Source organism: Onychostoma macrolepis, chromosome 09, assembly GCF_012432095.1.
Source record: "Onychostoma macrolepis isolate SWU-2019 chromosome 09, ASM1243209v1, whole genome shotgun sequence".
Taxonomy (NCBI): Eukaryota; Metazoa; Chordata; class Actinopteri; order Cypriniformes; family Cyprinidae; genus Onychostoma; species Onychostoma macrolepis.
In genome coordinates, this window is record NC_081163.1 from 19,574,962 (window position 1) to 19,595,143 (window position 20,182).

Consider the following 20,182-nt stretch of genomic DNA (forward strand, 5'->3'; position numbering starts at 1 on the left):
TTGTTTATTTTGCATTGCATTCAGCCAGTGGCGTGCACAAGGGGGGCTCGAGCCCCTGCCCCTTTGAGGTCCGACGGTAAAGTGCCCTTGCGGTCTGGTGCCCCCAGTCTGGGATTTCTGCCGAGGGTAGAGGTGTTCGATATGACGATTTTTGATCGTGGACTATAAAAAATGTCTCCACGATTTGCTTTTTTGAAGAAATATCGTAGTATCGTACTTCAGCGCGCATTCTATCAGCTGCAGTTCTGGCGCCACCGTCTCTGTATACTATACAACGCCACATACATTCAGATCAGTGTTAACTCAGCGGTAGAGTTACTCTCACGGGACACTGCACTTATTCGCAGTCACCAAAAGTACATTATCTGCATCTGCTTCAAAGACTTACTGGTTAAACGTTTCACTCAGTGTTCTGTTCTGATGAGCGCCTTTTCTGAGCAAATACACCCAAAGCGCATGCTCTAAAAAGCCCGTCAAACAGCGCCTGATTACTGAACTAAGTTATGTTTTGTGCTAATACTGTCAAAACACACCAGGTTTATGTATAGACTCAGTTGGTTATGTCTAAAATGAAGGTAAACAGCTGAGAGAAACGCATGCGTGCCTGTATATTAGATGCGTGCAGGTCTTAAAGGGACAGTACTAAACATGCAGCCGACTGTAATTAAAGGGATAGTTCACCCTAAAATTGTAATTCTGTCATTATTTACTCACTCACATGTTGTCCCAAACCTGTATTAATTTCTTTCTTGTGCTGAACACAAAAGAAGATATTTTGAAGAATGTGGGTAACCAAACAGTTGCTGGTTCACATTGACTTTAACAGTAGGAAAAGAAAATACGATGGAAGTCACTGTAGACCAGCAACTGTTTGGTTTTCCACATTCTTCAAAATAGCATTTATTTTCAGCAGAAGAAACTCGTTCAGGTTTAAAACAACTTTTGAGTGAGTAAATGAAGGTATAAAAATCAAACACTAGCCTATTTTAATTTTGGGGTGAATTATTCCTTTAATGTTAATAAAACACCAAACACAAAGAGAAAAATCACTCACTACTCTTGACTGAAAAACTTTAATACCGTTGCTTTAATAGGAATCAATCTATATAGTGTTTTATTTTTATATTTGTTCATTCAATTTCTTGAACGCTCCTGCTAAATACACCTATTGTAGACTACCTGAAAATAAAACACGTTTCATGAACATGTTTATTTTATTTGTATATTATGTGTATTTGTAATGTGTATCTTTGCTCTAATTTTTTAATAACAAAGATAAAATAATGACAACGATTTTTATCTTCACCCACTTTGGCCTAAATATCCGCCATACTTTTTAATATTTTGTTACCTTGAAAGGCTTTGTCTTTATAATAGGGAAATTAGTTTGGCTGTACTGCTCAAACAGCTTGCAAAATACAAAATCCAACGTGACAAAGAATTGTGATAATATTGTGAATCGTGATATTTCAAAAAAAAAAAAATCATGATATTTTTGCCATATCGCCCACCCCTAGCTGAGGGGGACCAAACCCATACCCCCCCCCCCATTTTGCCCCTGCCCCTCCGGAGGTCTGTGCACGCCACTGCATTCAGCGATCGCGGAATCGCGAAAAACTGGAGGGACTGATTAACAGCACTGACTCCAAAATCAGCTCCTCACACTGTTTTAAACAGATCTTCCTGTAGGAATTTGCTTAATGATTTATCTCAACTGTCCACACACACACACACACACACAGTGATCGATCACAAGACAGTCGGAAAGGGAAGAGCATGATGCCATTTGTCTCTCCTCTTATCTAAACGTGTGTACACACAGCTGTGTCCGATCACTTCAAAAGACAGTAAAAAAAGGTAATAACAAAGGAGGAAAATGCTTTCATGACAGGAACAAGGTCAAACTCATCCACTATCATTCAGACCACATGCAGAAGTGGTTTATATAAATATCCACTTGTATAGTGTATATACTTTCTATTCATCAAAGAATCAAAATAAAAACTGTATAACAGTTTCCACAATAGTAAACTGTTCTCAACATTGAGAATAATAAATGCTTCCTGAGCATCAAATCAGCATATTAAATGATTTCTGAGGGATCATATGACACTGAAGACTGGAGTAATGACTGCTGAAAATTCTGCTTTGCCACCTCACAAATAAATTGAAATTTAAAATATATTCGCATAGAAAAGTGTTTTGTGATATAAAAGAAAAAAATACAATATTACTGTTTTTACTTTAGTCTTGGTCAAATAAATCCAGACATTTTTAACAACAGTGTATTTAAACACCAGTCTGAATGTAATTTAGACTGAGACAGTACATCACAAATAAAAAGAGAGTTGAGTCTCCTTTAAAGTTCAGGTACAAGTCAAGTTTCTTAGCTAAGAATATGGGTTGCAGCTCTTAATTTTGAACTCTCAACATGCATTAGATAGAACAATGTAACTTTAAAATGTACAAAATTTTCATTTTTTTTCATTTGTCTTTTTTTTTTAAATATTGCATTAAATATCGTATCGTGGACTTCATATTGCGATATTATTGTATCATGAGATATTGATATCGTTAAATCCCTAATATATATTATAACCCACAAGGGTTATTATAGGCCTACACCTAAACCACAAATATAAATGCACAGCTATAGTCTGGGCGACAACAAACAAGCTTACAATCTCGCATCCATCAAACAGTAAACAAGCCTTTACATGAAATTATATTCAAATAAATGCCTGCCAAATGCATAAATGTAAATGTATTATGATCCTTGTTTTCAATCCGAGCGCTCCCGGGCTAAAAATCTGGCAGCGTAAACAAATTTTACAATACTAACTTTCTTTCAACCGTACAAACTCTCTACAAAACATCACTGTCCAGAGACATGTCAATGTACCCAAACATGCAAAATGATTGACAGGCAGAGAGGCGCCTCCAGGTTATTTTGGGTATCATGCGTGGGCTCAGATTTGCTCAGATTTTTTTTTTTTTTTTTTCTGTCAAAGAGACAGGTGTGATTTCTCAGGACTATCTAATATATTTCAGTGATATCTGTCAGGTAGCGGGGTCATTTTATGCATGCTATACAGCAGCTTTAAACACAGGATCCCAAGACCATTAAACACAACAGAGCAATCAAATGGTCAAACATGCAGTTTTATTTGCCGTCTGTCCCGCTACTGCTCACCCGATCACACAATCAAAAGTTCATACTGTACACTGAAGGAAAAAGACAGAACGTTCTAGAATAAATCCCTACAATCAATAATAAAACATCTAGTGATTTTACAATGAAAGTGGTTATTGATGATGGAAGGACTGCCGTTACAGCAAGTGTGTGAGTGAGCATGTGTTTTGAGGAGGATCGGTCATAGGTATAATTGTTCTGCATGCTTGATTGGCTCTTAATTGTGATTAGTTAAATTGTTGGCAAACATGGGCGTTCAACCCACATGTTCAGGAATCAAGTTGTTCAGTAGTGCCTGGGATAGAAATCACCACTGAACACACACAGACCAATGCACAAACTCCAGATTAAACCATTATATTTCGACTGCACAAATGGCTTGCTAATACACTTCCACATCCACTTGCAGATAAACCACAGGTTCAACACAGCTACACAGCCTCTATAAAACATCACTTAAGAGATTTTTTCCCGTGCACCACCAAGTATTTTTAACCTTGTTTTTGAAGATTCTATAAAGCCTTGGTTATATTTATGTATTTGACAGATATAGATTTCCAATGACTTGGTTGTATTTTTAATGAAAACCTTATTTAATGCAATGTATTAACATTAGTCAATGTATCTCTCTGTTAGCTTTTATTTATGACTTCCATCATCTTTTTTTTTATCAGCTTACCTACTTATAATGTATGCAATTTAAAATGTATGTTAGAGCTTTACCCCTATAAAGATTACAAAATATCATATTGATGGACACATTTCTAAGGCCTCTAAATAATAATAATACTTAATAAGGAAAAGGAAAGAAAAGAAAGGCCTTTTATAACCCGAATTTCGGAAATGTTGGGACGTTTTTCAAATTTGAGTAAAATGAAAACTAAAAGACTTTCAAATCACATGAGCCACTATTTTATCCACAATAGAACATAGAAAACATAACAAATGTTTAAACTCAGAAATTGTACAATTTTATGCACAAAATGAGCTCATTTCAAATTTGATGCCTGCTACAGTTCTCAAAAAAGTTGGGACGGGGGCATGTTTACCATGCTGTAGCATCTCCTCTTCTTTTCAAAACAGTTTGAAGATGTCTGGGCATTATTGTTATGCGTTTCTGGAGTTTTGGTGTTGGAATTTGGTCCCATTTTTGCCTGATATAGGTTTCCAGCTGCTGAAGAGTTTGTGGTCATCTTTGACGTCTTTTTCGTTTAATGATGCGCCAAATGTTCTCTATAGGTGAAAGATCTGGACTGCAGGCAAGCCAATTCAGCTCCCGGACTCTTCTATTACGAAACCATGCTGTTGTAATAGCTGCTGGCTTTTGAACTGAACGCTGATGACACGCTGGAAGGTCTCCCTCCTCTTTACATGGCGTGAGTGATTTCCAACAAGAATGTGAAATTTGGACTCGTCTGACCATAGAACACTTTTCCACTTTGAAACAGTCCATTTTAAATGAGCCTTGGCCCACAGGACACAACGGTGCTTCTGGACCATGTTCACATATGGCTTCCTTTTTGCATGATAGAGCTTTAGCTGGCATCTGCAGATGGCACAGCGGATTGTGTTTACCGACAGAGATTTCTGGAAATATTCCTGGGCCCATTTAGTAATGTCAATGACAGAATCATGCCGATGAGTGATGCAGTGTCGTCTGAGGGCCCGAAGACCACGGGCATCCAACAGAGGTCTTTGGCTTTGTCCCTTACGCACAGTGATTTCTCCAGTTTCTCTGAATCTTTTGATGATGTTATGCACTGTAGATGATGAGATTTGCAAAGCCTTTGCAATTTGATGTTGAGGAACGTTGTTTTTAAAGTATTTCACAATCTATTTACGCACTCTTTCACAGATTGGAGAGCCTCTGCCCATCTTTATTCTGAGAGACTCTCTAAGACATCCCTTTTATAGCTAATCATGTTACAGACCTGATGTCAATTAATTTCATTAGTTGCTAGATGTTCTCCCAGCTGAATCTTTTCAAAATTTTCAGCCCTTTGTTGCCCCCGTGCCAACTTTTTTGAGACCTGTAGCAAGCTTCAAATTTGAAATGAGCTCATTTAGTGGATAAAAGTGTAAAATTTCTCCATTTAAACATCTGTTATGTTCTCTATGTTCTATTGCAAATAAAATATTGGCTCATGTGATTTTAAAGTCTTTTAGTTTGCCAAGCTACCAAAAATCAAATAAAGAAACACAATTAATTAAAATCCACATAACCATATTGATGATCGAGCTGCTTCTTTCTACTTTTACGGATAGTTCACCCAAAAATTAACATTTTGTCATTATTTTCTCACCATCATATTGTTTCAAACCTGTTGATTGTCAATGATGATGATTGCCATTCTTCTATAGCTACTGTAAAAGAATGTTAGGCAAGTGAATTTATTGCATAGAAAACAATTTTTTGTGTAATACAGACGAAAGAAAGTGGTACAAGTTTGGAACAACATGAGGGTAAATGATGACAGAACTTTCATTTTTGGGTGATCTATTCCTTGATCTAGCTCCAGCCAAGGATTTATGAGGTTCAAAACGACCACTGAGAGATGTTTTGGTGGTGAATAGGTCGTTAGATTGATGTTTCCATTGTGAAACAAGGCTAAAAAGAAAGATACATGATCGATGGAGGAAGAGGAGAAAGATGGAGTGAGTTAGGAGATGTTGAATAGAAAGACTGGTGACTCAGACCCTTAAAAGACGGGATGGAGAAGCAGAGGTGAAACCTAGAGTGTCAGTGAGCCAAGAGGTAAAACAGAGAAATGAGTCAGAGAAAGAGAGAGAGACTTTAGCGGGTTTGAAATGGTGACTCAGATCGAGTAGGAGAGAGAGATTGAACGGAAGAGTTGAAATCTAATGGTGTCCATGTCATAAAAGCAACAAACACGCACACATATAAGGTGACGTTTCATGACTCATGCTGGATTTGCACAATTTATACACTCTCATGTCTATAGATTTTTCCTTCATTTTCCAACATTAATTTTTCTGTCATATTTTCCTACATTGTTTTCCACTGTTCTCAGTTTCACCTTCACACACTGAAAAATCTCAGTCTCTGCTTCATTAAAGATCTCATTTTTAACTAAGTTTTGTGGCTTTTAGTCCATGTCTTTTAGCTTTGTGGTCAAATATGCTAATTTTGATAAATCAGCTTTCATGCTCTATGTACACATATTTAAACATTTCACTCTTTCTCTTCAGAAAAAATATGCAAAAAATGTAAGACTCACAACACAGATTTCTGGCCACAGAATAAAGTCATATGAGTTTGAAAAGATGGTGAGTAAATGATGACAGTGGGTGAACTATTCAACCAAGACCCTAGAAATGCATAATCTGAAGGTATAGAGGCATGAAGGCATGTCTGAAATGAAAGTTTATGAAAATCATGTCTACTAAAATACCTAATATCTCTCTTCATTGTCTGAAATCATATATTTTACAATCCACTATTATAAAATAATATACAATTAATTTTTTTAATGATCATTTTACACTGAAGACTGGTGTAACAACTGCAGGAAATTCAGCTGTGCAATCACAGGAATAAATCACATTTTTAAATATATATAATAATAAAAATGTATCTTTTTTTTTTTTAATTGAGAATGTGACAAATTGAAAAAATGACAGTAGACATGACAAAGTACAGAAAAATGAACAAACAACACCAACAGCAACAAAAAGGAATATACCTAAACCAAAGACAGATATATGAACAAACATAGAATGTAAACATTTTCCACAGCATTTCAATATAAGGAGAGAAAGAATAAAAAAATAACAATAATATTAATGTTCAGTTGTGAAGTATACTAGTAATGATAATAATATACAGATGTGCCATATTTGGATGCAGTATAGACACAATTTGTGTAACACTAATCGGTTGTAACATAACATTTTCAGTAATTTTGATTAGTGAGTGACAAATTATAGAAGCTGAGGCATTGTAAAAATATTTCACAATATTACTGTTTTTACGGTTTTATTCCCTGTGGTTTTATTTATTTATACAATTATATTTCCCTCAAAATATAATTTGATTTTATATTTTTAAACAGAAGATTGTCATCATAATCATCACACAACTGTACTGAGGACCCATTCACAGTGATAAAAACGCATTGTTAGATTTCCTACAAAGCTACAGACTTCCTCCGCTGATATAAAGAGAAAATTATGTTTATGAACAATATGACAATTTACTGAGCATTCACAGCAAGAGAAATGAATCAGTCAAAAGGGGTAGAATTATAGATGGAATAATTGCAAGCAAGATGGTTTTGCAGAGAGCGAGAGAATCTGTCTAAACTATTCTCTCATGAAACTTTACGGGGGAAAAAAACTATCGCTAGAGAGAAGCAAAGCGCATTTCATTTGTTTTCTTTCTCTTCTGCAAACATCTCTTTCCAATGTTGCTAATTAAAAACACTGGCATTACTGTAGCCATGCTAAATTATGGAGCAAGCTGTTTTCAGTGGGTATCCCCCAGTCAAATGTGTGAATGTCTGTGAGAGAGAGATTTTGTGACAGCCACTGTGAGTCTGATTGTGTCTGGTGACATTTCACTGTGTTTGTGTGAAGGATGTCAGTCAGTGCTCAAACAATCAATCAAAACACAAAACCACTGCAAAATCTGAAAATTCATAATCATGTTCTTCACTTCATCATTGCTTTAGGAAATATGGAACATACCATACAAGAAAGAAAAAAAAAACGTTTCAGAGTTTCAGAAAACATCTCAACAATGTCTCTCAACCGTGAAGTCAGATACCTCAATATTAACTCAAACATTAAAAGAGAAAATTTACAGTAGTTTTATCTAAACTACAGTATTCATCTTAATTTTACAGCCCAAAACTCCCTTTCATGTCAACATTTTTACAATAAATACACTCTCAGAAATAAAGGTTCAAAAGCTGTCACTGGGGTGGTACCTTTTCAAAAGGTACACTTTTGTACCTATTAGGTTCAAATATGTACACTTTAAGTACTAATATGTACCTTTAAGGTACCAAAATGGACCCTTTAGGTACAAACATGCACCTTTTGAAAAGGTACCGCCCCAGTGACAGCTTTTGTACCTTTATTTCTGAGAGTGTATATGAGAAATATATGAGACAATTGTGATTGTTATTTAAATCAACATTAATTGAGAACTCAAGCAATGAAACAGCAATTTCTGAGTCACAAAACTTTCCTCTGAATTATTTTATTAGCTGTGACATTGGTGGGATTGACGTCGAATTATGTGAAGGGTGAGGATTAGGTTGTCAAAAATAATTTGCATATATACTAAAAGCTTGAGTTATAAAAATAGAAAGTTTATTCAGCTTCTTATACTCAAACATTTTATTTTCTGTTATGTAAACAGATATGAGCCCTGAAATTGATTAGACATGCTGAAGAGAAAAGGCCATAGGGTTTGCGTGTGTAGGTGTTGACATGTGATATCTCACCTCCAAACTAACACAGTCATCATGGGGAAGGTAATTATTGTAAATGAACGTGCCATAATGGTGATATTATGCAAATTTTACTTTGCTGGCTTCTCTCATATGGCTGTGCATTCATGTGCACCTGCATTTGTGTCTTGTGTTTTTAATTAAACTAACAAATCACCATATTTTTGTGTTACCATGGGAATACTGTAGTATTCTAAGAATGGACTTAGTAAATACCATGGCACATGAATATGTTAATAACTTACATTTATGCTTTTGGCAAATGCTTTTATCCAAAATGACTTACATGGCATTCAGGGTATACATTTGATTATTTCATGCCTTCGTTGGGAATCAAGCCCATGGCTTTGGAGTTGTTAGCGCCTTGTTCTTCTGTTTGTGCTACAGGAGTGTTTGTGTGCCTGTATCTGAATTCAGAAATGCATTCTGTATCCTTCTGTCAGAGTCATTTCCTATCTCCTTCCATATTGTTTCTTGTCTCATTGTTCCATCTATAAAATGGCGAAATGGGAAATATAAAAAAAAAACAATTACCATTGTTTTCCTCAGGTGATCTGAGGTCTGATCTATATCACAGAAATAAAACTGATCCACTGGAATATGGCTCGCTCAGCAGTGTTTGTCCAATCTGACAACCGCACTCAAAGATAAATCAATTCAAGTGTTTATTATGCTGTATTGATTATTGGTGGCAGTTTTATTGGTTTAAAAAAAAAATTAAAAAGGGCAAATCAAGACTGACCCTGTATCTGAATGTGCAAGCCTCCGTGCTTTCATATATCCATAATACAGTAGCCAAAGAATATCCAGATGACACAGCATTTGCTGAGATTCTAAAATGTGCAAGCAGTCGAAACTTTTCAATCCCACAAGACCACATGACCTGAGGAGCCAACTGAAAAGAAAGTGCACAGAACAGTGAGCTGGGCAACTTCTTTTAACTGTAAATGCTGAAAGTATCAAGAAAAGTGTTCCTTGTGATTCAATTAAACTTATTTAACAGCACTTGAGCTGAGCATATTTTGTAGTTGTTGTTAGTGCACTATAGGTCAAAAGAACATGCCAAGATGGTGGAAGTAGTCCGCTATCATTCAAAAGGTTATTTCTTAATTAAAACTTAATTCCTTTCAATAAATAAATAGAGTTACAGTGACAGTAAAAACTTTAACATGGTTACCAAAAAAAAAAAAAAAGCCATTTCAAATGAATTCTGTTCTATTTATATTCTTCAAAAAAAAAAAAAAAAAAAAACTGTATCATGGTTTCCACAAAAATGTTAAGCAGCACAACTATCTTCAACACTGATAATAACAAAAAAATGTGCACCAAATCAGCATATTAGAATGATTTCTGGTAACACTTTATTTCAGGGTCTCTTAACTAGTTGCTTATTAGCATGCATATTACTAGAATATTAGCCATTTATTAGTAGTAATGAAGCACATATTCTACATGATCTTATTCTACATCCCTAATCCTACCCAATACCTAAACTTAACAACTACCTTACTGACTATTAATAAGCAGCAAATTAGGAATTTATTGAGGGAAAAGTCATAGTTAATAGTGAATAAGTGTTCCCTATTCTAAAGTGTTACCTGATTTCTGAAGGATCATGTGAGACTAGAGTAAAGAAACGTACAACAAAACAAAAATCTCTCATCAACCTCAAACTTTTGAACGAATGTGAATAAAAACTGATCACATTCAGCGCATTCTATGAAGTCAGAAGTCAGAGGTTACTGCAGTAACAAGCTTTTAAAAAAGAGCTACAACCATAAATATTCAAGTTTTGTACATGTTTGAAACGGTCTAAAATCAGCATATCAGAGTCTATCGACCTCGTATGTAAAACATTAATACTCATGCAGATGCTGCTAGCCGACCTCCAGTAAATTCACTCTGATTAATTGATTGTGAATAAGCAATCTTTCTCCTATCTTCTCCTCTTTATGCTGTAAATTATTCAGCGAGGGGAGATGTTTTTAACTCAAGGACATTTGGTTTGGTATCCAGACTCAAGGGCAGAGTGGAAATGAGGGTGTGTGGGAAGCTGTCAGCCTGATTCTTTGAATGTTTTTCCCTTTTAATATAAGCCTTTCATTGTAATTCTCCGGGTAAGAATAATTGTGCAGATGAGGATGTTGGCACCTTGGGCATGTTCTTCATGCCAGATCCCCAGCTCAAGCTCTTTTTAAATAATGTTCAACGAACGGGACATGAGAGGTTGTATGATCTCAGAGATTTGAAGCATTCGGCTTACGAAATGTCAGCAGGTAACATGATTTTTCTGGACTGTGTCATTTCCTGCGCATTTCTGTCGATTCAAGTTGGCAGCATCGGGCCGGGCCCAGCGGCATCCTGGCTATCGCTTTTAATTATGATCCCTCATTAGGCTGCGCACATTCTGCCGAGCCAGAGGATCCAGGTGTTAACGCCCGCACCCAAACCTGCTCTGACAAATGACCTCATCCTCCACTGAAGCCCTTCTGGCTGTGCTGCACACATCTGCCAGACGGCGAGAATGCGAGAATGCTGCAAAGAGAGTGTGATTGGAGACACGTGACCCTGACGGAGCACAGCTTATGCAGGTCTTTAATAATATAGACAATAGGAGGACACAGGTGTTCGTTACAGAACAGAGGAAGCCAGCAGCCGGTTATTGATAGAAGATCCTCCAGCTGTTCCGGTATCAGTGGGAAAAAAAGCTCTTTCATGCCCAGACAAGACTGCTGACCCGGGGCGACACATTCGATTGGTCTGCTATTGCATTTTTGCAGGGTGACATTTTATGGTCCCTTTCACACCGAGAACGGTTGACAATTAGAATAAAGGGCGAGAGGCAATTTGCATACGGTGGCCCATGATGACTGCCAGTTATCTGAGATAGGCATGCTCTTCGCTATTGTTATATATGTGGCAAGGTGGGTGACGAAATCTTTTCACATTGGCTCATTGGCGTGTGATTATCACCCATAATAGTCTATTAGAATCCGGGTATTTAAAGGTCCCATGGCATGAAAATTTCACTTTATGAGGTTTTTTAACATTAATATGAGTTCCCCTAGCCTGCCTATGGTCCCCCAGTGGCTAGAAATGGTGATAGGTGTAAACCGAGCACTGGGTATCCTGCTTCGCCTTTGAGAAAATGAAAGCTCAGATGGCCCAATCTGGAATCTTCCCTTTATGTCGTCATACGGGGAAAGGTTACCTCCCCTTTCTCTGCTTTGCCCGCCCATGAGAAAATGAGCTACTACCGTGCGATGCGAGCGCAATATTGTTTTTCCTCGAGAGACATCATGGCTTGCAAACGAGTGAAGCATGATAGTTGCTCAGTGTTTGGATGTACAAATGAACAACAAAGTATTTTTTTCAGTTCCTTCATCCGAGTCTATGGCTAGCATTAGCTACATGATAATAACTGTAACAGCATACATAAACGAACTAAAGTTCTGTATCCAGACACAATATTTTAAACTAACCATTCGGAGACGTCCTGATAGCCGCTGAGTTGCAGCTTCTTCATCTGGTGCTTCTCCATCCGGATCAGATTCTGGGTCAAACTGAAAAGCTTGAATGACTGCATGTCTATGAGCCACTGCAATACATCCACTGTCAACATTAGCGCATGATAGTGCAAGCTGGTTAAGGCCACACCCCCACCCTCCACCTTGCCCCGCCTCTCTCGTCCTTAAAGCTACAGACACAGGAAGGGCACGTCCTAAGGAAAGCTCATTGTGGGACTGGCTCATAGTGGCTGAAATTCTGCACCAAGGCTGAATTTCAGGAAACAGACTTCAGATACAGTATTAGGGACCCCTTAGGCCTATATAAAAGCATCCAAAAAGCAGCATGTCATGGGACCTTTAAGGCTGGAGTTATGCCACTTGGTGTGCGTCACGGCTGGGACTGCCCTTATGGAGTGCGTGTGTACAGGTGCGCGTTGAATGGCCACTTGATGCTGTGCGTTGGGTTGCAGGTTGTCCACTACATGTCAGGTATACGTTCGCTTGCATTACGCGCTGTTCGTTTGGCGTCGGGGGGTGTTAACCGGTGTTTATTCACTCTTTTTAGCAGTGAAATTCTTCGGTGGCTGTGTCTTCCTGCACGAGATTCTATGCTTGTGAGCTGAGAGCAACGGTACGATTCATGTGGCACCATGATTCGTTTTGGTAGGTTTGGTAGGTCGCCCCTTTCTTTTAGTGCACTGAGGTTTTTCCGACGCCGTGTTGGCTAGTCGCTGGAGAACACGGAAGTGTTTACACTCTGTGTTGAAGGAGGACGGCGCTGCTGTTTTCTTTTCTGTTGTTTTGTATTCTTTTCTTTTGTTTTTCCTTATTCTTCTTTTTTTGATAAGTCCCTCTGTTGTACGGCTAAATATCGGCCATATACCGGTTTGGCTGATGCTTAAAGAAAGCCTATTCTGAGCGGTTTTGAGTTGTCCCACTATTGAGACAGGCCTGATTCGTCGGGCTTTTGGCTGTTTGCATCTGTGACTCTGCCTATGTTGCGAAGAGTGTTTTCATGCGGCCCTGGGAGAACTGACCTTGAGGTGCTACTGCTTCAGTGAGCCTTCAGAGTGACTATTCTATTCAGCGTGTTTTGGTTTATTTCTTTTGCTTAATTTAAATACAATATTGTGTTATTTTGCTGCTGTATATTTTCTTTTTTTTTTTTTTTGATGTGATTATACTGTTGTGAGACTGTTTCTTCATATGTTGTGTTTCCTTTTGGTTTAAGTTGAAGTCTTTCTATTGTTTTATTGAATGTAATCGGTTTTGTTTTGTGTCTATTCTAGGCACTGTCGGGCCCCTAGGCTGGGAGGCTAGCTGGCTTCGAGTACTGGTGGTGGTATAATCGGGTGGAGTGCAGTGCTGCTTGCAATCAGCTTCACTTTGTGTGTGTGTGTGTGCGCATGGGATGCACTAGTGTACAGATCGGATCTTCACTTCAGCTAGCCTGCCCCTGCTGTTGGCCAGCCTGTGCTTGTCTTTTGTTGGTTTCTGTTGTTTTCTTGTATTTTTAAGTTGTTTCTTTATTTGGCGTCGTACCCATAGCTACCATTTGTGCTTTATATTGTGACCCGACACGTGGCATTGATGCCATTGGGTGTTTTTAATGATTTTTTGTAACAATCCAATAAAGCGTTTTGTACATTGTTCACACGTCTCTTGGGGTTTTACTTGGCCTACGAACCTGTGGTCTTTTCCCCGTTTCTTGACGGAGTGGCGTAGTCGGTTTTTGTTTAGGTGTGCTCTGATCCGTTTATACATTTCTCCTCCCCTCAGCATTGACACACATATATATATTTTTTAATTTAGCTTTCTCTAATGCACATGATTGACTGATATAGCAGGTCTATGCTAATGTTTTTGGCTTGTTCTATTGTTCTGTGCAACTTTTACTAGGTGTGCCTGCTAGAGAAAGTATCACTGTTATTGTTACTATTATTTTAACATGCTTATTGTAACTATAGACATATAGCTTAATGTGTTGTGCAAGAAGTGTGTTAATACTTTTTCTAAGCAAACTTCTTTATACCAACACCCTAGAAACCCCAGAACACCACAGATTTATGAAGTCAAGATTTGTACAAGCACAATCTTCTTCTGTCTGCTTATCATTATAATTTTAGAAAACAATGATAATTTGGTATATTTCACAGCATGTGTGATTTCTTTCAGCATTTTTCTTGAATTTGCTCTGTACATCAGTTCTGTGTTTTAGCTCATCTTGTTCTATTTTCCCATAATACTTTTCTTGTTTTGACCATCTTCTGTTTTCTGGCAAGTTTCGTCCTGTACCATCTTAATTACCCTCAGGGGCAGAATGGCTTGTTCCCGTGACAACGGACAGTCAGGCAGCTGCATTGGGGTGACAAATTAAAGACCAAATCGATCACCATGATTACAGTAGAGATAAAAACCCCTCTGTCTCTCACTCCTTCCTTGCATTGTATTTGTCTCTTCACTGCCCTGGGCCGCCTGTTTTTGGGGAATCGGTGCCTGACGGGGCGATAAACAGCAGTGTTTGTTCACTACGCTCCATTTAATGAGGACAAGATCAAATGAACGCAGGATGATTGTGCTTAAGGGGACAAGCCAATGAAAGTCACATGATGAAGAGATGGAGGTAATGAGGAGGAGGGGTCAGGGGTGTCCAAGAGCGATCAATAACCCTTGAGCAAATTATTATTGGCTTGTCAACCTCAGTATGCTAGAGCATGTTATAAAAAAAAAAAAAAAACATTCTGTTGCCCTCTTTCCAAACATGCACAAAAGAGTCAATGAAAAAACCTACACTGGAGAATAACTGTCATTTGCAGTGTCATGTCATTTTTGTGTGCTCACTGACAGAAAAAAGGCACAATGTGACATTCAATATTTTCTGATTGACCGCAATTTATGTTATCGGTACGATTGTGATTCAGCCATAGGCATGAGGCCACGGACCAAATGCAATAGGTAATCACAGCGTGCCGATATACAGCCATATTGCATGTCTACAAGTGTGATATTGCGTTAATACAACAGTTCAGCAGCACAAGTGTGTAACTACATAAGAAACAGCAATGGAGTGTCTTTAAAAACCCTCTTTTGTGCGAACTACTTCCTTATTAATAAGCTTGAAAGCTTATTGTATTACTCTATTAAAAGCTCACTGTATGTATGTAAGCAGAGTATGAGAGAAAGATTGACTGAGCTAGTGTGATTACCTGCTTCTGATACAGCATTCATTCTTCAGCTCAATCTCCTGTTCAGCATAAAACATTAGTTTGAATATCTGCTCAGGAAAGCGATTTCTTTGTCATACTATCCTTAAGGGGGATTTCCGATGACAGTGCTGCTCAGTTCTGTGCAACAGTATAAAAGTCTACTGCTGACACACTCATAAAAACAGTCTCTTGTATGTACCTAAAATCACCATCACAAACTCACACGTTTACTATTATTAAATACTACTAATATTTATATAAACTATTGTGGTAACACTTTATTTTAGGGTCTCTTAACAAGTTGTTAATTAGCATGCATATTAATAGAATATTAGCCATTTATTAGTAGTAATTAATCACATATTAATGCCTTATTCTACATGAACTTATTCTACATCCCTAATCGTACCCAATACCTAAATTTAACAACTACCTTACTAATTATTAATAAGCAGCAAATTAGGAGTTTATTGAGGGAAAAGTCATAGTTAATAGATAATAAGTGTTCCCTATTCTAAAGTGTTACCACTATTGTTTACTGAATAATAATATTTAAAAAAATACAACAACAGCCCTCATTAATGTTGCTAGGCAATTCAGTCAAAAGTACAAAGGCAACGCTCTGATATACAGTTCTCTGATATTATATCTCATGTTTAACCACTATAGAGACATCAGAGCCAGCAGCAAATTCCAGAAGATCTGGCCAAGGTGAATCTGCTTGGAGCTCACATCTCTGAAAAAAAAATTTGAAGCAAATTTTCAAATAGACATTATCTTTATTAACAAACCGCATATTTGAAGTCTAAACAACTACATTGTTGCCTAAGAAAAACCTCTTAAAACTACATTCAGTGACACAAAAACAGTATTAGTTTTAAAATTATAGTGGATTTGGGCGTCTGCCATGACACTTGCTGTGAGAAATACTGCAAGCGGAGTGATACAAACGGTGAAACAGTTGGAGTTCTGTTAGTACTAGAGTGTCGCACTCCTCTAAGCCATATATATATACAATGCTGCTTGAAAGTTTGTGAACCCTTTACAATTTTCTATATTTCTGCATAAATATGACACAAAACATAATCAGATTTTTGCACAAGTAGAAAGTAGAAACAGAGAACCCAATCAAACAAATGAGACAAAAATATTTTCTTTGTCATTTATTTATTGAGGAAAATGATCCAATATTGCATATCTGTGAGTGGCAAAAGTATGTGAACCTCTTGGATTAGCAGTTAATTTAAAGGTGAAATTAGAGTCCATCTGTGCAGAGGTGTTTTCAGTCAGTGCAATGACTATCAAATGTCAATACATGACCTGTTTTATTCAAAGAACAGGGATCTATCAAAGTCTGATCGTGTTTGTGCAGTGAATCATGTCACGAACAAAGGAGGTTACTGAGGACCTCGGAAAAAGAGTTGATGTTGCTCATCAGGCTACAAAACAGGTTGGACTCCACAAATCCACAGTCAGACCTTCCAGAGAAGTGGTCGACCAACAAAGATCACTCCAAAGCAGAACGTGTAATAGTCTGCAAGGTTGCAAAAGTTCCCAGGATAACTCCTAAGCAACTAAAGCAACTTTTTCACATTGGCTAATGTTAATGTTCATGAGCCCACCATCAAGAGAACACTGAGCAATCATTGGTGTGCATGGCAGAGTTGCAAGAAGAAAGCCACTGTTCTCCAAAAAGAAAATTGCTTGGTAAAGATCATGTGGACAAGCCAGAGGACTATTAGAGAAAGGTTTAATGGATGGATGAAACCAAAATAGAACGTATTGGTTTAAATGTGAAGCTATTATGTTCGGAGAAAAGAACACACTGCATTCCAGCTTAAGAATCTTATCCCATGGTGGTGGGAGTATCATGGCTTGGGCCTGTTTTGCTGCATCTTGGCCAGGACAGCCTGCCATCATTGATGGAACAATGAATTCTGAATTATACCAGCAAATTCTAAAGGAAAACGTCAGGGCATCTGTTTAAGAACAGAGTCTCAAGAGAACAGGGGTCATGCAGCAAGACAACAACCCCAAGCACACAAGTCATTTTACCAAAGAATGGTTAAAGAAGAATAAAGCTAATGTTTTGGAATGGTCCAGACCAGTCAAAGTCCAGACCGTAATCCAATTAAAATGTTGTGGAGGGACCTAAGCAAGCAGTTCATAGGAGGAAACCCACCAACATCACAGAGTTTAAGTGGTTCTGCACTAAGGAATGGGCTAAAACTCCTACATGTTATTGTGCAGGACGGATCAGCATTTACAAGAAACTTTACCTTCAGTTACTGCAGCAAAAGGGGGTCACACCAGATACTAAAAGCAAAGATTCACATACTTTTGCAGCACACAGATATGTAACACTGGATAATTTTTCTCAATAAATAAATGACAAAGAAAATATTTTTCTCTCACTTGTTTGATTCGGTTCTCTTTGTCTACTTTCAGGACTTATATGAAAATCTGATGATGTTTTGGGTCATATTTATGCAGAAATACAGAAAATTATAAAGGGTTCACAAACTTTCAAGCAGAACTGTATATATGGGTGATTCTTAGACTATGGGCACTTTTATGTTCTTTGGTCATATTTTAAAAAATACATATAATTTTGGACAAATTCCTCTTTCTTTGTCAAACTAACAATAAAACTACCTTAAAAACTTTTGACTATCTTTCTATTATGATTTTTTCATACTTTTCAACCTCCTTATAGGTGTCAAAATCACTGTTTTCTCCTTGTCGCACACCCAGACTTTTAAACTTCAACCATGAAAATACAGTTTAAAAATATGACTTATCTGGTAACTATTAATATACCTGAATCAAGCACTAGTAAAATAATTAAAATACATTATAGTATTAAATTTGAGATCACAATCAATATGACTTTTTATACAAAATATAGCTGTCACACAGTATTGGTGTCATTTCCACCACAACACTGTAATGTCCCTTTAAAAAGTTTGTGTGAAAGATTGTTTAGGTGGTTTCTATGGAAATGTTCAGTGACATTAGAGCACATGTTGGAAATGGAAGGAATTAAAATTTTCATCAACAACATATGAAGAAAAATCAAGATAAATATTGCTTGATCAGTTAATATATTTATTCTACGTCATTTCCAAACATGCTGTACCTTCAAGGATGTTTTTAAAAAGCTAAAATTTTTAAGTTAAATAAAAGTATTTTGCATACATGAAATGCTAAGTATTAATTCAAAGCTAATCAGTGAAGCTATCTTCCATTTTTTCACAAAAAACTACAGAAATGTCATTTCCACCACAGCCATTTCCACCACACTGCCTATGTGGTGGAAATGACATTTATGGTTACAAAGTACAATTGATATGTTTAATGACTTTGTGAATTGAGTTTAATGAGTGTGATGAGTTTAAGACTTTTTCTAATAAATATCTCTGCTGCTTCTCTACATTCAGGTTAATTAATTGTCATTTCCACCACACCCTGTCATTTCCACCACCACCCTGTCATTTCCATCACCACACATTTAAAAAAACAAATTAAAAAGTTATCATCACACATTAAAAATGTATCCACAATTTATGAGATCATGCTCTACTTAATATAAAAATTCAAGTTATTTATTTTCTAATAAGCTCTTACCCAAACTAATATTACATTTCAGAGTGTGACAGGTGTACAGTTCAGCATTTGGTCCTTAGGGCAGTTAATTTATCTCATTGACAAATGTATAATTATTTTACATTGTGGAAAAACTGGTAAAACTAGTTACAAAAATGATCTTAGACAATTCTTGAGTGGCATAAGTTATTCTATATTTAAATAACAGCTGTATATTGAGATGTGGTGGAAATGACATTTGTTCATTGCAGGTCGGAAAAAACCCACACAAGAAACCCAGGAGTAAGGGATAGCGCATCACGAAGATACAAACAAATAATAGCAGACAGGGAATTAAGGAACAGCCAGGGCTTATAAACACAGGTACTAATGGAATAATTAAACAAACACAGGTGAACCAAATGAGTAATTAGACTGGGAAGACTAGGTCACAGGGGAGACTCAAAGCACACAGACATGTGACAGATCACCCCCTCCTGGGAAGGTGCATCCTCAGTCCAACAGAGGAGGGAGGGTGAGGGTTCAGGAGGCGGGCATGGGGCAGGCAATGGGAAAGGGGCATAGTTCATTAGGCCAGGGTGGAATAGATGGAGGGAGGAACCAGGTGGGGAATCAGAGGCCAGCCAGGATAGCGGCCCATGGTGGAGTCGACAGTGGGAGGAGCCAAGGTGGAGATAGGGCTGGTAACACCAGGGGGCCAACTGACGGAGACTGAGCGGTGGAAGAGGAGCCCAGGATGGAGACGGAGAGCCGCAGAGCCTGGGTGACGCCAAGGATCCGGAGGGCCAAGGCGGAGCTGGCGGCTTCGGCGACCGAGGCGGAGACAGGGCTCCGGAAGACCGTGGCTGAGGATGGAGGCAGAGCCAGAGGGAAGGAGGAGCCTGACAGAGCCAGAGGGACGGAGTGACGAGGCGAAGCCAGAGGAGTGGAGTCCCGAGGCGGCGGACAGTCAACGACTGACCAAGGCGGAGCCGGAGGGACGAGGGAGCCCAGTGGAGCTTTTGGGATGACGGGCCACGGTGGAGATGAGGGAGCAGTGCAGTGGTGTGGTGAAGGATGGCGGGCTCTGGATCGGGAGTGGGGCTGGTGAATTCTTCCTCCACGGGGCAGATGGTGAATTGTGATCCACAACTCACCAGCACCCACTCCACAAATGTGGCAAATTCCTCTTTGGGACTGTTCGCTGGCAGG

At 38.1% G+C, this 20,182-nt stretch overlaps 1 protein-coding gene across 13 annotated transcripts in view; it reads right to left on the reverse strand.

Annotated features, from left to right (window-relative positions):
• The window catches only part of stxbp5l (syntaxin binding protein 5L), a 153,470-nt gene that overhangs the window by 82,305 nt on the left and 50,983 nt on the right, over positions 1-20,182 (reverse strand). Inside the window, exon 1 of one of the 13 annotated variants that reach the window (XM_058786990.1) lies at positions 8,957-8,991. The exons of 11 other annotated variants lie outside the window; for them this stretch is intronic. In XM_058786990.1, the coding sequence (XP_058642973.1) occupies positions 8,957-8,976 (20 nt within the window). In that variant the 5' untranslated portion in view covers positions 8,977-8,991. Of the gene's footprint in view, positions 1-388; positions 706-8,956; positions 8,992-20,182 lie in introns of those variants that run through there. One more of the 13 variants, XM_058786998.1, reaches the window with a different exon arrangement.